This window comes from Siphateles boraxobius, unplaced genomic scaffold, assembly GCF_051911475.1.
Source record: "Siphateles boraxobius isolate OS27281-9 unplaced genomic scaffold, OSU_SipBor_1 66, whole genome shotgun sequence".
In the NCBI taxonomy this organism is placed as follows: Eukaryota; Metazoa; Chordata; class Actinopteri; order Cypriniformes; family Leuciscidae; genus Siphateles; species Siphateles boraxobius.
The window spans coordinates 30318074-30334734 of record NW_027509193.1 but is presented as its reverse complement, the minus strand read 5'-3'; the positions used below and the strand labels follow the sequence as shown (position 1 = coordinate 30334734).

At 39.9% G+C, this 16661-nt stretch overlaps 1 protein-coding gene across 4 annotated transcripts in view; it reads left to right on the top strand.

The window, feature by feature from the left end:
* LOC143722199 (vascular cell adhesion protein 1-like) overlaps positions 1 to 12841 on the top strand; it is a 50273-nt gene extending 37432 nt beyond the window's left edge. For 2 of the 4 annotated variants that reach the window (XM_077213475.1, XM_077213476.1), the window contains exons 2-5: positions 7615 to 7881; positions 7982 to 8311; positions 8507 to 8740; positions 9993 to 12841. In XM_077213475.1, coding sequence (XP_077069590.1) covers positions 7615 to 7881; positions 7982 to 8311; positions 8507 to 8740; positions 9993 to 10111 — 950 coding nt within the window. In that variant the 3' untranslated portion in view covers positions 10112 to 12841. Of the gene's footprint in view, positions 1 to 5224; positions 5622 to 7614; positions 7882 to 7981; positions 8312 to 8506; positions 8741 to 9992 lie in introns of those variants that run through there. The other 2 variants (XM_077213478.1, XM_077213474.1) reach the window with 2 other exon arrangements.
* The last annotated feature ends 3820 nt before the right edge of the window (positions 12842 to 16661 follow it).

Sequence of the window (16661 nt, the reverse complement as noted above, 5' to 3'; positions counted from 1 at the left end):
GTCCTGGAGGACTTAACGGAGGCTCCCTTTGAGCCCTTAGAGTCAGCTCCAGAGCGGATTCTGACTCTCAAGGTTACTCTTTTGTTAGCTTTGACTTCATTGAAGCGGGTGGGGGATTTGCAAGCTCTTTCTGTTAGCAAGACATGTATAGACTTCGCTCCTGGTCTGGTCAGGGTGATTTTGAGACCGAAACCGGGATATGTGCCCAAAGTATTGTCCACAGCATTCCGCTCTCAGGTTATTAACCTTCACTCTTTCCATCCTCCTCCTTTTGTTTCTGAGGAGGACAGGAAGCTTAACTTGCTCTGCCCTGTCCGAGCATTGAAGTTTTATGTGGATCGCTCTGGCGATTGGAGAAAATCTAACCAGCTCTTGGTATGGTTTGGTGCTGGCCGCCGCGGGCTTGCCGCATCAAAGCAGAGAATTTCCCACTGGGTTACAGAGGCTATTTCACTGGCATATGAGGTGTGCGCGGCCTGGCATCACCTCTTAGCATCAGGGCACATTCCACCAGAGGCGACAGAGGCATGGCTTCCTCTCAAGCACTTTTTAGAGGTGCCCTCCTGGAAGACATTTGTGTAGCGGCAGGCTGGTCCTCTCCGCACACTTTTGTCAGATTCTACAGTTTGGATCTTGACATGACTCCAGGTTAAGCTACGCAGCATTGAGTGAACCTATGAAAGAGAACGTCTCTGGTTGCTGGTGTAACCTATGTTCTCTGAATAGGGAACAAGACGCTGCGTTCGCTGCCAAGCTCCTTGCGCTACCGACAAGCTTCCTTTTTCGGGAGAGAAATCTGAGGAGCAGATGGTGCGTGCGCTAATATAATATGGCGACACAAGAGCATCGGGGCAGCGCCCGCGCCATCAGCCAATGAATTGGCGTGATTCTATAAGGGCTTCAGACAATCGGCACACCTAGAGGACGTTCCCACTGCGTCTTAAGCTACGCAGCGTCACGTTCCCTATTCAGAGAACATAGGTTACACCAGTAACCAGAGACGTCCATGCTTCGTTGTTAAAAAAATTGCATTATTTTTCATATATTTTACCAAGCGTGCCGCACAAGCCCTGAAAAGTGAAGCCAAAGCGTCTCGATCACCCCCCGGTGACCTGTCCTAGTATAGCTCATAAACCCCACCTCCCCATGTTATTCAACGGGATGTGAGACAACAATTAAATTACACTTCACGTATCTTTTTAACAAAGATACTTTCTGTAATTTACTGTAGTTTTAACTGATGTAATTTCGAGTGTTTGTTTTTTTAAAAAGTTTGTTTTTAGTTAGTTATTTGATGTTATAAAAACGGCACTGTGGCGTCATGATTGACAGCTGTGATTGACAGGTTCTCTGAGCAAAGTAGTCACTGAGGCAACAACAGACTTTTTTTCGGGATCTTTGGAGGACTGAGGAGATTGGAGCTTTAAATTTAATATCTAAATTTCTATAATTAATTATTTCACACACAGACATAATGGGTTGTTCTGCAGCAGAGGCGTGTGCTTGCGACTGATTCAGCGAGAGTGAGGGCAGGGCGTTGATTTCACGGCTTTAGCTTCCTGCACACTACTGCGCATGTCTGGTCCTGAAATCACAACTGCGCAGACTCAAGTCCCAAGATGTCAGCGCCATATCGGGACAATGGCGGCTTCACTTCTCGCCAATGGAAGAGAGCGAAGGGGCGTCGTCCATCTTTTTTTTACAGTCGATGTATTTTACCTTTATTCTACACTGCTCTGTCCCTCCTTGTAAAAACGGTCTGATGGTTTCCGGGTTCTATGAAGCCAGTCCCTCAAAAATACACAATGGGCTCAGATTGGTTAGCTGGCCCAGTGTATTGTGATTCGCTAACCGTCCAGTGCACGTTTTCCGGAAACTTCACGCCCCATTCCTTTACCGGTATTATATTGTATTATATTGTATTATAAACGATGCCATCAATAAAACCATACAAATTTGAGCCCAAATCGGACCCAGAGAATGTTAGTGAAGATGATCGAGCAGAACCGGTTCAAGAACGGCTGTTAAACGACGTTTCAGAAAGGTTTGTTTTTTGTTGTCTCATTATTTTTAGATAATTAAATATAATTGTACTAATTATTATAGTATTACGAAAAATAAGCTTCATAAACAAGAATTTCATATAATCGGTCTAACAAATTATACTACAGTCCTCAAAGGGATTTTTTTTTAGTAAAGACTGCGGATCTATAGTGATCGTTACTGACTGTATGGCACCGTTACTTTTGTATTTTTAGAACGATTGTAGACAAATATCTTTCGCCAGAACTATTAACCCAAAACGAACACTAAACATTGGCTTTACTACAGTAGCCAAATCAAACACATAACCATGTTTAGCATGCCTGTAGATACAATACATAAAAACTCTAATCAAAGAATAATTACACTAATTCCAAGATCGCTGTTGAGATTTAAAAAAAGTTTGTAACGTTAGGTGTTTGTCGGATAACGTTAAGTATGAATGAGCATTTAACAAGCTGGTTTGAAGAGCCAAACAGTGTTGTCATTTGTTTACTTCCTTGCTAAAACGTACAATTAACAATACAAACTATTACAGGAAAACACACCGACGAAAAATAAATCATACTTACAGGTTGTGGCCCGTAAACAACAGCTTCTGTTCTTAAAGTTGGAACTGCTCCATCTTTCAGCACCAGCCGTTGTGCGAATCCTGCATTGAACTCGCCAAGATTGTGGAAGCTTTCCTCCGTAAAATGTGCAGCACAGAGAGCGAGATTTGGGTAATAATTAACCATTGATCCCTAACTCCCGGGACCCTAGGAAGGCTGAACAAAGTGGACCTGCAGTCCGGATGAAATCCAGCGTTTCGACGGCATCGCGGCAACAACAGCCTACTATACCACAACAACTCTTCTCCAACGCAATATAAAATGGCCTCGCCCCCTTATTTTGTATTCTCGGAGGGGTTTAGTGGGGTTAGTGATGTCAGCAACCTTGGAGGAATGTCGTGTAGTCCAAAACAGGCCGTTTGCTGTAGTCCTTAGAAATTGATTTCTTTAAAAGCAAATATCTTCCTTTGCTTTGAACTTTGAGTGCTGTAACTTTGCAGATGTTGTTTATGCTCAAACAGCAACATTACACACTAGCTAAAATTAGAAAAGTGAAATTGTGTTTTACCACCCCTTTAAAAAAAAAAAAAAGTTTTAATAAATTTTTATAGAGATTGCAATCACAAGGAGGCACATTTGAAATTACTTAGAGCTGATAAAAACTAGAAAAGCTGATATTCAGAACAGAAACTTCCACACATTTTTAAGCCGATATTAATTTCCATGTTTTACAGGTCTGTAAATCACTGTGGGATCTCTGTGAATTAATTTAGATAATTTTTGATATTACGTATTTTTTATGACCAACTTTAAGTATATAATAGGTACATAATTTAAGGCACAATTTAGACTTATGAAATGACATAAGGATAAAAATATGTGAGCTTAAAATCTATGTAATTATGGTCAATATATGGAACTTGAGTCGGATTGATTGTTTGCTGAATTAAAGTTACCTCTGGGTCTGTGTAATTTACCATGGTATAAAAGGATACAAAGGTCTTACATGAAGTGACCCCAATTACACTATAAGGAAAACAGACCAGAAAAACAGATGTAAACTATTTTACCATGCCAACATGAACACCACCACAAAGTGTTTTGCAACATATACAATATGTATTTATTATTTAATAAATATTATTAAAATATTAATCATGTTTAATAAAAACACGTTTAAATAGTGTTTAATAAAATATTAAACGCACACACACAAACACACACCCACACACACACACACACACACACACACACATACACACACACACACACACACACACACACACACACACACACACACACACACACACACACACACACACACACACACACACACACACACACACAAACACACAAACACACACACAAAATAATTAGGAAATTATAACAATAACATTCCACAAATATTGTGGAGGCAGATTATCTATCAGAAGAAATAGTAGGAATATATTACATACATTCGGGGTATGAAACACTTCCTATTGCATTATTTTTTATACAAAATACCAATTCAATTCATCACAATCATACAATAATTACAGACCAGGGCAAAATATAATATGATTGCTGCAGCAAACCTGTCAATTAAAGGGACAGTTCACTCAAAAATGAATTCTGTCATCATTAACTCTTTACATTCTAATGGCTTGTTTACATTATATGATAACTATAAAGATAAGCTATATAGCGTCCACACCAGCGGATAATTTTGTTCTAATTTTTTAATGTAGTTTTAATGTAGTGATTATGTATCTGCCCTTATGAGTATAAAGTCTGATATAAATAGAAACCATCAATTACTTGATGAGATTTTATTTAGAAATTCAAGAATAAGCAAGGGAGAAACATCACATTCATGTGGGTACCAGCGCGTGTGGGCATACTGGGAATGATAAAGTAGACTGGCAAAAGAACATGTTGACGAACAAATTAAATAACCAAAAGCAGAAGAGAAAAAGATAATGCAAAAATGACAGCAGCAATGGGATTATGAAATTAAAGGGATACATCTGTATATGATCCAAAATAAAGCAGGTATGGTACATGAAGAGGGAAATAAAAGGAAGTAACAAGTCATAATAAATTGACTGAGGATTGGACCTTGCAAGCTAAACAAAACTCTTCATGTGGAAAACATCAGACAGGACTATATGATGAATGCCAGGAGGAGAAAACAATTAAGTGAAACAGCAGGTGGCATTATTGCAACATTATGGATGCCAACTGGAAGCATCCGACAGGACGATGTGAATGGTGTGGAGAAAACGAAACGGTAGAACATGACATCATGTATTGTGGAAAAGTATAAAGATGACAGAAAAGTTATTAGAAGAGGTTCAGAGGAAGAGGAGATTGATATTAATTTGAGGTAGCCTTCTTTTTAAACCCGGAACAAAGACGTAATAACAGAGAAGCTTTATTTAAATATTTGGAGAACACAGGTTTAATTAATAGGATTGGAGATTGTTGTTGTTTTTTTTCAAGCCAGAGGAGCTGAACACACAGCGCTGGCTGAAGCATAGATTTTTATTGAGCGGGGGAAGATGGGAAGTGGGGAAGTGGTTAGAGTCTCTGGGTCGAGTCAGTAGGTGGCGTACGTGGCAGTAATGCGCGAACCACCAAAAAGACGTGAAGAAGAAGAGTTCGAAAGCGAAAGTAACCTAGGGGCAAATCCCATACGGCATTACACGAGAAAGAACAGCGCATGATGAGATTCTTCTTTCGCGATAGCCACTGTGTTCTGAGAGAGGAACCTTCCGTGTGATCTGCGTGACCGTGAATGGCTTCTGTGAAAAAAACATATCCGTGATTTGGGTGGGGTTTGTGGAGTTTTGCTTGAGGAACCACTGGACAGTCACTCATCTGAGTAGAGTGTCGGGCGATAGGCTTTTTCTTTATTTATGCAGCGGCCTTTTAACCGCGCGCCATTTGTCCGGTCGACGTTTTTCTTGAACACTTTTAATATGCTGCAATATTTCGTTGGACTTGTTTATCTCTTTGCAGTTTTATTGTTTATGATTTTCACAGGTTTGTATTGACTCCCTTTTTTATTCTACCGATACATTACTGTACAGACGCTATACCAGTGAGCGTGATGTATGACCTGTGCTTGAGAATTATCTGGCAAATTTGGATAGGCTAACCAGAGAAACAAACGCGCAGCCATCTTTAGAATATTACCTTTGAATTTCCTTATTAGACATTCTCTGCTGAAACGAATCATTTCAATAAGGATGCCTTACAAAATAAAGCTGATCCGCCAGATAAATAGCCAAGATAGCAAACTGACTCCAGAACGGATCTGCCACGGAGGTATCAAGTTCCGGAACGGAGTCCACTTGCACAGCGCAACGGATCCGGAACAGATAAGGAGTGCGGATCCAGACTAGATCCGATCTGGAACCGTTCATTTATGTCTGAAAACCTCAGATCCCTCATTCAAAACTATACCACAGTGATATTTAACCGTCCGATTTTGCTGTGGAAAGATTCACGCTTTTGGGGTTATTCATAGTCTGTTGAAATTAGCCATACCTTGTTGATGCATTTACACTTTTAAATGTACTTTTAAGGTTCAATGGTTGAAGAATGAGTAGAATAATGTAATCCCATTGTAGGCTACACAGTTTAAAAATATATATTATTGCGTCCATAGAGTAGGCCACAGGTCAAAAAAGATTCTTAGTTTAAGAAGTTTCTTAGTTTAAAGGCATAGTATAAAATTAAAATACCCCAAAACCACTAGCACAGTGTTATATTTTTTGACTTGTGTACATACATTATTCCAAATGTTTACATCCAGAGAAATCAGCAATTTTAACCAGTGTAACAATAGGAGTGTAACGGCCCATGTCTTTGGGACACCTGTCAATGACGTCATATCTGAATTATCCTCGTTTTCCGGTTTTACTTCCATAGAAACCATGGAAACACCAAAGACACTTTATTATAATATGTGTTTTATTGGACAGGTGAGCAACTGTTTGGACACCTTTAACAACAGAAAACTAATTGTTATATAGCTCAACATAAGCTCATATAGCTTATTATTTGAATGTCTTTTGTTCTTGATTTACCACAAGTAACATATTTGTACCATGCCTCATGGAGACAACACTATTTTGTAAAGTGGCTAACATAGCATTATCAGAAAGAGCTTTTTTTTGTAGCAACAGTAATACAGCATTTTCTCTACCATACAATATTAATTACAATTATAAAAATTAATTACATAGCATTTAGCAACACAAGTCATCCAGTTTTATTAATATTCTAATATTTACTGCAGTTTACTGCAGTGTGCAACAAGTGTCCAATACCAGCCACCGAGTGAACGCACAGAGTAATGTTATAACATAACTTTTAACACACTCAATGTATTTTTATTAGGATTGTTTATAGTCCTGCGTTACCCCACAATCTTAATTTGTCAAATAAAGTTTATTGTAAAATAAACAAACTACAAAATGAAGGAGGCGCGGCCGAGTGCAGCATAATAAAAACAACGACGTAAAATGTCCTAGGCTCTCGGCCTCACCCTGCTTCATACCACAGTAATGTTAAAAAAACTTGAATACATTAGCTCACCCATGAACACGATTTCTGCCTGAGTCATGTATTGCTTTCCATCAGCTATGGAGTTGAAGACGACACTCCCATGATTCCACGTGTGTTTACGCGTGTCGTCAAGCCACACCTCTGTTATTGTTTTGAATAAGTGACCTCTAGGGGCGAAATTTCCATACTGTGCCTTTAATGCCAAGATGAAAATAATTGATTTGCTTCTTTGTTTTTAAACAGTCATAAACAGTTATAGACTGATTGTCTTCTACAATAGCTTTGTCTTGCATAGTTGGTCAATAAACACAATAAAATACCAGATCCTGACCAATAATCCAGACCAGTAATTTTATCAACCAGTCAAAATGTGATAGTTGCTTATCAATGTTCAGTCTGTCAAGTATATAATACCTGCCATTATGTATGCTATTATTCTGAATTCTTCAATGTGTTTAAACAGGTACACATGCTGATGATGAATGTCCAGTTCAGCTCAACCCACAGAGAGTTATTGTGAAGTACGGCGGTCCTGTCTCAGTCAACTGCAGCACTTCTGTTCTGCATACAGGAATGGGATGGGAAGCCAGTGAGGGAGCAATGCCCATGAGCAAAAACGGTCTGATCACATGGAGAGTGTCAGAACTGACAGAATGGGATATGGAGCCATTCTGCTACCTAAACTATAATAAGACACAGTGTACAGTGACTCTCCCAGTGACTATTTACAGTGAGTTTCTCTGCTATTGATATTTTTATATTTTCATTCTCAGAAATGTCTACTATACATTCAAGACTGCAGATATCAGTGTGTAAATCTTCCTCCACAGAGACTCCAGACAGTGTGTCCATCAGCACTGTGAATCACAACGGACCGATGATGGAGGGAAACCAGTATGAGCTCCAGTGTGACGTTCTCAAAGTGGCTCCTGTTCAGAATCTCACTGTCAACTGGTACAAAGGACAGACTCTGGTGAATCAAACCTTCTTCACTGACACCATCATAACTCCAGTCAGTAAAACATCTAAACTCCAGATCCGTCCAGACAGAGCTGATGATGGAGCTCAGTACTGGTGTGAAGCAAAGCTGGAACTGGGAGAAGAAGGACCTCGACCTCCTCCTAATGTCACATCAGATCATCTCAATGTTGAAGTTTACCGTAGGTTTAAGTGTTCCTAAGCTTGTAATTTGATTTAGTTTAATTAAGTTAATATTTTCTGAAGGGCCTACTAGTGTGAAGGATTTTTATATTATGAAGTGAATTAACATAGATACAAGGATTTTACTGATCTATTAATAAGAGCTGCTCATAATGGTGTTGTTGTGCTGAGAAATGTTCCTCTGTCCTCCTCAGATAAACCAAAACACTCCAGTTCAACAGAGACCATCAGTAAAACCAATGAGGTCACACTAAACTGTACAGTGAAGGCAAACCCGGCTCCTACATACTCATGGAGCTCAAAACATCAGAAAGAGACGATCGACTCCCCAGTGCTTCTGTCCTCCACGCTCAGTTCAGGAAACTACACGTGCACCGCCACAAACTCTCAGGGAAAAGACAGCAAAGTGTTCATCCTCAAATCTACAGGTCAGTTCTGAATAAACACTAATGAATAATCATGAAGCATGAAAATCTTCACAAATAAACAAAATTTTATGAATTTTGAAGCCTCAATACAATCACCAGAAGTAAAAAGCTAAACATAAACGCTATAAATAAACTACACCACAGTCACAGCTTTCAACAAATCTTTGTTTGTGACACAGGTAGGATGACAAGCAGACTATAGTGAGTAGATGAGTTTAAGTAGTTTGGTGTAATTGTTTAATGTCCCGATGACAACGTCTGTAGTCCCGTTTTACCACTTGTTAGCAACTGCATTTTTTCGAAAAAAGCAAAAGATTAAAAAAAATGACAAGGGTTTATAACTTCTATTTTTTATTGAAATTATATTGAGCTAAATTATTGAAGTTCTGATGAAAAGTAGACCTTATTTCAGACATTTAACCAACAACCCATTTCAAAAACCTTCCAGACTACAGTGTTTGAGGGTTGGTCAAAGTAGATGTTTGCAGGCAGCAAATGAAGACCATAGGCTGGATTTATGCAAATGTGTTACAAACATAGGTTTGAGCAGGAAGTGAGACTGAAATTACTGACGACTCGTTTTGGCAGTTCAAAATCGATTCTTTCATTTACATTAACATAATTTTCTTGCACTTTGATCTTTGCAGACCTTTTAAATTCACAAACAGCTAAATATATGAAAAAGCATGTAGGGAGGACGAGGGGGGCACTTGTAAAAGTGTATCACAGTAACAATGAGATCTTCTGATACAGAGTAGCCTAGGTTTATGTGTATGTTAAAATTCTGCTAGTGTAATTTATATAAGCGTTTTATTTAGGAGGAGGAGCAACCAGAAAAAAAATTAAACAGCTTTCTGTTGGTTTTACAGACTACAATATTATTAAAAATCTTTTCCATTTGAAATGGAAAACCCTTACTATGAGGAAGGAAACAAGAATGCGTTTGTGACATTTTAGCAAGTTGGTTATATTAAATTCTCAGTATTTATTTATCCCAAACTTTATTCTTTTTGGGTTTTTATTTGCATTTGCATTTTGCATTTAATCATTCATCAGGCTATTTTATCTAACACAAAATGAGGAATAGGGCAACAATAGTGTCTTGTAGTCTCCCGTACACTGGTGTTGTGTTCCTGCCGAGCCGCTCCAGGACGGCTGCTGGTGTGTGTGTGCTGTAATACCAGAGTCACGCTTCTTTTGTTGAAACTGTTGATGGATTCATCTAAAATCATTCATGTCATTTCTCCCACAGACAGAACCAGACTCTGGGCTATTATTTTATCCATCGTGGGGGTGGCTGTGGCTGTGGCATTGGCATTGGTCTTTTATGCGAAATTCAAACGCAGGGATTCCCCGAATGCTGTCATTTGATGGAGATTGTGAAAAACTTGATTATTATGGATTATTCTTTTAATAAGATAATCATTTATTTATTTGTCCTCAAAGAGGAAATTATTTTCCACAGTGGTGCATACATTACAAAGACACATTCAAACGCGTTAAAAATTATACAAAAATAAATATACCAAATCAAAACAATGACAAAGGCATAGCTAATCCTCTAATGTAATATAACAGCAATATAAATAACACACGCACTCTTTTTGCTACTCTAGAGAGACTGACAAAGCCCCCTAGCCAGATTCACAGTGAAATGCTCTCAGTGAGAAAGTGCAGTGAGTTTGCTTCTTTCTTCTCTGAGAAAATCAATAATATCAGACAGGTGATCAGCTCATCCTTGAGTTGCGCTGGGGTCAGACAGATCAGACAACAGCCTGAGAAAGTAGTCACCATGTCTGATTTCGAAGCAATTGATGGCAAAAATTTGGAAGAAACTGTACAGCACCTTAAAACATCAACCTGCCCCCTTGACGCACTTCCCACATCTTTTTTTCAAAAATGTGTTTAGCTTAGAAGCAGATCTCCTAGAAGTGGTAAATGCCTCACTTCTCTCTGGGAGTTTTCCGAACTCCCTGAAAACTGCAGTTGTCAAGCCCCTCCTGAAAAAGAGCAATCTGGATAAGACCATATTAAACAACTATAGACCGATCTCAAATCTTCCTTTCATAGGCAAGATCATTGAAAAAGTTGTCTTCAATCAGCTGAACAAATTCTTAAGCTCAAATGGATACTTTGACAATTTTCAATCTGGTTTCCGACCACAGCACAGAGACAGCGCTCATAAACATAATAAACGATATTCGCTTAAATACTGATACAAGCAAATTATCAGTGCTGGAACTACTCGACCTCAGTGCTGCATTTGACACTGTCGATCACAACATACTTCTCGACAGGCTGGAAAACTGGGTCGGGCTTTCTGGGATAGTTGCAGCTCATACAGAACGCTGCTGCTAGGATTCTGAGCAGAACCAGAAAATATGAACACATCACACCAGTCCTCAGGTCTTTACACTGGCTGCCATTTACATATAGGATTGATTTCAAAGTATTATTACTGGTATATAAATCATTCAATGGCCTAGGTCCTCAATACATTGCAGATATGCTCATTGAATATAAACCCAACAGATCACTCAGATCATTAGGATCACGTCAGCTAGAAATACCAAGTGTTCACTCTAAGCATGGCGAGTCCGCTTTTAGCTACTATGCCAGCCGCAGCTGAACTAGCTTCCAGAAGAGATCAGATGTGCTCCTACAGTAGTCACATTCAAATCCAGACTCAAAACATTTCTGTTTAGCTGTGCATTTACTGAATGAGCACTGTACCACTGTTCGTCCGACTGATTGTACTGTATTTTATGTTTTAATTATTCTGATTTCTTTTGATTATTTCTGTATTTTATCTTTTATTCTAAATGGTTTTAATTATTCTGATTTCTTTTGATTATTTTAATTTCTTCTATGTAACGCACTTTGAATTGCCGTTGTGTATGAAATGTGCTATATAAATAAACTTGCCTTGCCTTGCCTTGCCTAACGTGCATTGAAAGGATTGTTTGTTTAAAACTTGTACACCCGCATGGCTGTTTAGGAACTTCAGTTTAAATGCCTACTGCTGTGATTGGCTGACGGCTTTGCATATGAAATAGCTACCAGGCCTTAGTTTAATTAGGGCATTTAATTAGCTTTTATAAACATACCCTATAAAAAAACATTACTGGTGTGCATTTTGAGACAAAACGATGGCACTAACATATACTAAGATATTCTAGTGCAAGTGTCTTTCAACAGCTCAAACTTGCACTTTAGTCTGGGACTAGACTTAAAGGGTTAACGTTAGTTCACCCAAAAATGAAAATTCTGTCAGTATTTACTCACCCTCATGTTGTTCCAACCTCGTGAGACCTTCGTTCATCTTCTGAACACGAATTAAGATATTTTTGATGAAATCTGAGAGCTGGATCACTCCTCCATAGGCTTCTTCAGGGATTGAAACATGCCTGCCCCGAAAAGTAATTAAAGACATCGTTAAAATAGTCCAAGTGACTACAGTGGCTCAATCTTAAGTTTAACAAGCGACGAGAATACTTTTTGTGCGCAAAAACAAACAAAAACAACGAGTTTTACAACTATTCATTTCCTTCTCTGTGTGCCTCTAGTCAGTTAACTTAGTGTGATTGCGTAGAGATACGTCACACGTAGGCTCACTATTGGCCGACGCTGGTCATGTGTGTGATGCGTGTGACGTACAACAACAGAAGCTTACGCTATTACACTAGTGAACTGACTTGAAATACCACTTTGAGTGGGATAGAGCTGGAAAAGTATGCTGAAGACATACTTCAAATTACTTTTAATGACAAAGTACCTGTAACTCAGGCTTCTATTGTATTTTAGGTATCACTGAAATGTGCTGAAGGTAAAATTTGATTTAACTTCAAGTGTCATTAAAATGCACTTTATCCACTCTAGTAGTACTTGGACCTTGATAGCATGTATTAATATTTATGTTGTGATTTAGACTGTTGGGTCTTCCCATAATGGGAAACGTGTTCCTGGTGTGTAAATATCTTTCATAATTTATTTCACTATTTCAAACTGACTACACCTGATAATTAAAATGTGCATAAATTACTGTATGACTGTAAAAACTGTATTTGTATGATGTTAATAAAATTGTGTAACAAGACTAAATACTTTGTAATTTCCTTATGTAGAAAATTAATCTTGATTTAAGATTTTTTTTTAGATATTTTGACTGGAAACAACAAGACAAAAATACTGAGTAAGAAAAGCATTTTTTGCAGTAACGGTACATTTATTCATTGTTCATATTGTCATCATGTAGCCAACTTTAAAGTGACAAAATGGCATGTCCTTTTATACAGGATTCTGTAGATGAGGGGGCTGTGTTAATTCATAGGGAGTTACATTATTTAGGATTTCCAATGTGGTTGGATGCATTGATGATGATGACACGCATATTCCCATCATAGCACCTTCCGAAAATGAAACGGATTACTGCAGTGATTCTAAACCGGTGGGCCTATAGTGGGCCATGTAGGCAGTGGTAGACTACTCCCAAATTAATTTTTATTTATTTTTTTATTTGACAAATCTTGTTATTTTCTAATTATTCTTATGAATATGATCACAGACACTCAAGTCAAGATGCATTATCTAAAAGCGAATTCATGTTTAAATATCGCAACACCAATCACGTCACAACGTCAGACTGAACGTTTGTTCGATCAGATATAGTAACATTACGTCACTGTTATTTGTAATATGTATGGTTTTCTGAAAAGAAAAGCAGATGTGGGAGACAAACCTGTGCAAGTAAAAGCTTCGAAGTGTGTGAGTAAATACAATGCTGAATACATTAAATTTGGTTTTATTCAATTCAATTCAATTCAAATTTATTTGTATAGAGCTTTTCACAATGCACATTGTCTCAAAGCAGCTTTACAGAAAGTGCATGCTTTTTTCTCAAAGCATGCTTTTTATAAGGGCAGGTACTGAGACTACCGGACTCGAATCGCAGCACACCTTCTCGTCCGGTGAGCGACCCCATTAAGCCAAAGGAGCAGTGTGTTGACCGTGGAGAAATTTGTCAAATGAGGCATAATTTTTGTCAACAAAAATCAAAGCTGCAGAAATATTTGAACTCAAAACCCGGGGGCCGATTGTTTGGAAGCCAAAAGAGTCATGTTCATATATCGCTAATTGTATGATAAATTACACTTACATAAAATTACACGGACAGTAACTGGTGTTTTGTTTTGCTCTATCCTCTGCGCTTCCACGTTTATCATTACGTCATGCGTCAGGTCAAGGGTCACTCTTGCACCGTAAATCGATGCGTACGGCCGTCTACCGGAGGGTAGTTATGGATATTTTTCTTACACAAATGCATTGCTCCGATTCAGAAGGCCTTTATTAACCCCCCAGAGCCATGTTGTAAACTGGTACAGCCATGTTTTATCATGGATGGATGCACTTTTGATGGACTTCAAAACTGAAACAGCCATTATATAAAGCTTGGAAGAGCCAGGACATTTTTAAATATAACTCCGAATGTATTCGTCTGAAAGAAGAATTTCATATACGCCTAGGATGCTTGAGGGTGAATAAATCATGTGTAAATTACCATTTTTGTGTGATCTATCCCTTTAAGTTTTGTGTCTTTTAGTTCGTGTGTATGAACTGAGGTCACCAATATGCTCGTGAACTCAATGACTCTGAAATCTTGACGAAGTTCGTTTTTGTAGGACTGGCAAGTAGCAAATCACGTTCATGCCAGTTGCATTATTAAATCCCATTGTATTTTTTTAAAACCTGTCCAAACTTTTAGTTACAGTTAAAATTAGCCTACCTCATAAACTAATCCTCAATTAGGCTTTTTCTTTATTTTTTTACATTTAAGGCTGGTTCACACCAAGCAAGATAAATAAAAAATAACTAAAGAGAACTATTTTAGCGTCCTCACCACCAGCGGTTCCCTTTCAAATGGTCAGTCGTATTGCATAGCTATACGCTATAGGGGAAAACTTATTTTTTCTCCGAATACTGAAGACTTTTTTATAATAATGCAGTGCTACTGCACAGCCATAACAGTGCAGGGACTACTTGCACACTATCAGCTGGTCAGTGGTAACTGCACAAACCTATGGCAGAGCGGCGTAACTGCGCGAACCAATCGGTGCAAAGCCCACCGAACTGAGCGCAGAGCTCGCCAGAATGGGCAGGGCATCTGCCTATAAAAGATGCTCGATTTCACCATAGATTTAGATTTTTCTCCTTCGGCAACAATCTACGAACCTCGCAGAACTGCTCAACTTCAAGCTTTCGCCTTCCTCGCCGTGATGAGCAGGGCCAAGCAGCGGAACAGCAAGCAAGCAAGCAGACTGTATCCAGATCCAGCGCTTTGACCAGCGCTCTCCGGCGAGCTGATTTCAGGTGGTATTTTTCTAAAAGAGCAGCTGCGTTGCTTCAAATGTCGCACCACGGCTGAGACAAATGCAGAGGCCCTCTGCATGACAAGGACAGACACAGTCTCTGACTGAGCTGCTCTCTCTGCAAGAATAGGCCGCTCTCATCTCTCTGCTCTCGGATGGCGTTCGTCTCAGAGCGCGTCTTTGCTCCTCATGCTCTCCCATTTCATTTTCCTCTCGAGCCTCGAAGGAAAAAACGGCGTAGTCAGAAGGGTGAGTATATGGAGACTAGTGAGCTCACGTCGGCTCTGACCCCGCGTGCCTCACAGTCTCCACATGGAGAGAGTTCACCTGTGCTGTTCTCCCGTTCGGACCAGCGCCCCTCGTATGATGCAAGCGGCCTTGTCTCATTCGGCGGATCCGAGGAGGATCCTCACGATGACTCTCTGTCATTGGCAACTTCGGACACTGAGGATTTGTTGGGCTCTGTGGAAGACCCCGCCCCCTTGCCGTCTACACAACACAGTGATTCCAGAGCTGGACTGGACACCAAACTCATTGAGAGGGCCATGGCCAGTTTAGTCGTGCTGGAGCGCCACTTGTGGTTGAACTTGACAGAGATCAAGGACGCGGATAGAACCACCTTCCTTGACTCATCTATTTCCTCCACTTGTCTCTTCGGCCCTGCTGTGGATGGTTTTACTGAGCGACAAAGCCATCCCTGGTGTGTCACGATGGATTATGAACACGGTAGAACAAGGCTACTCGCTCCAATTCGCTCGCAATCCACCACGCTTCGCGGGCATAGTCGACACTTCGGTGAAGAGCAACGTCTCTCACAACTTCCGCACCGAAGTAATGAGTTTACTGGAAAAAGGGGCGATAGAGGCAGTGCCTCCAGCCCAAAGCGAGTCAGGCTTCTACAGCCACTACTTCCTTGTTCCCAAAAAGGATGGTGGCCTCAGGCCCATCCTAGATCTCAGACATCTGAACAAAGCCCTTATGAAACGGCCTTTCAAGATGTTAACCCTGAAACAAATCCTCACGCTAGTTCGCCCTGGGGATTGGTTCTTCTCAGTGGATCTGAAAGATGCATACTTTCATATCCAAATAACCCCCGGTCACAGACAGTTTTTGAGATTCGCATTCGAAGGGGTGGCTTACCAGTATACAGTACTGCCATTCAGGCTGCCTCTGGCCCAACACACTTTCTCCCTTGAGACAGAAGGGAATGCGCATCTTGAACTACTTTGAAGACTGGCTCATTCTGGCCCAGTCAGAGACGGAACTGAACTCTCACAGATCTGTGCTCCTCTGCCATTTAGAATGCCTGGGACTCAGAATAAACAGCCAAGAGCTCTCTACTTCCCAGTCAGAGGATCTCCTTCCTGGGTGCAGTTATAGACCTGGCTCAAATGAGGGCGTGGGTGTCAGACGAGCGCATTTCGGCTATTCAGCGACTCGCGAGCTCGTTCAGTTGTGGGAACCAAGCGCCCCATCAGAACCTTTCAGAGGATGCTAGGCCTCATGGCCTCTGCGTCATCAGTACTTCCACTGGGTATGCTTCAAATGCGCCCTCT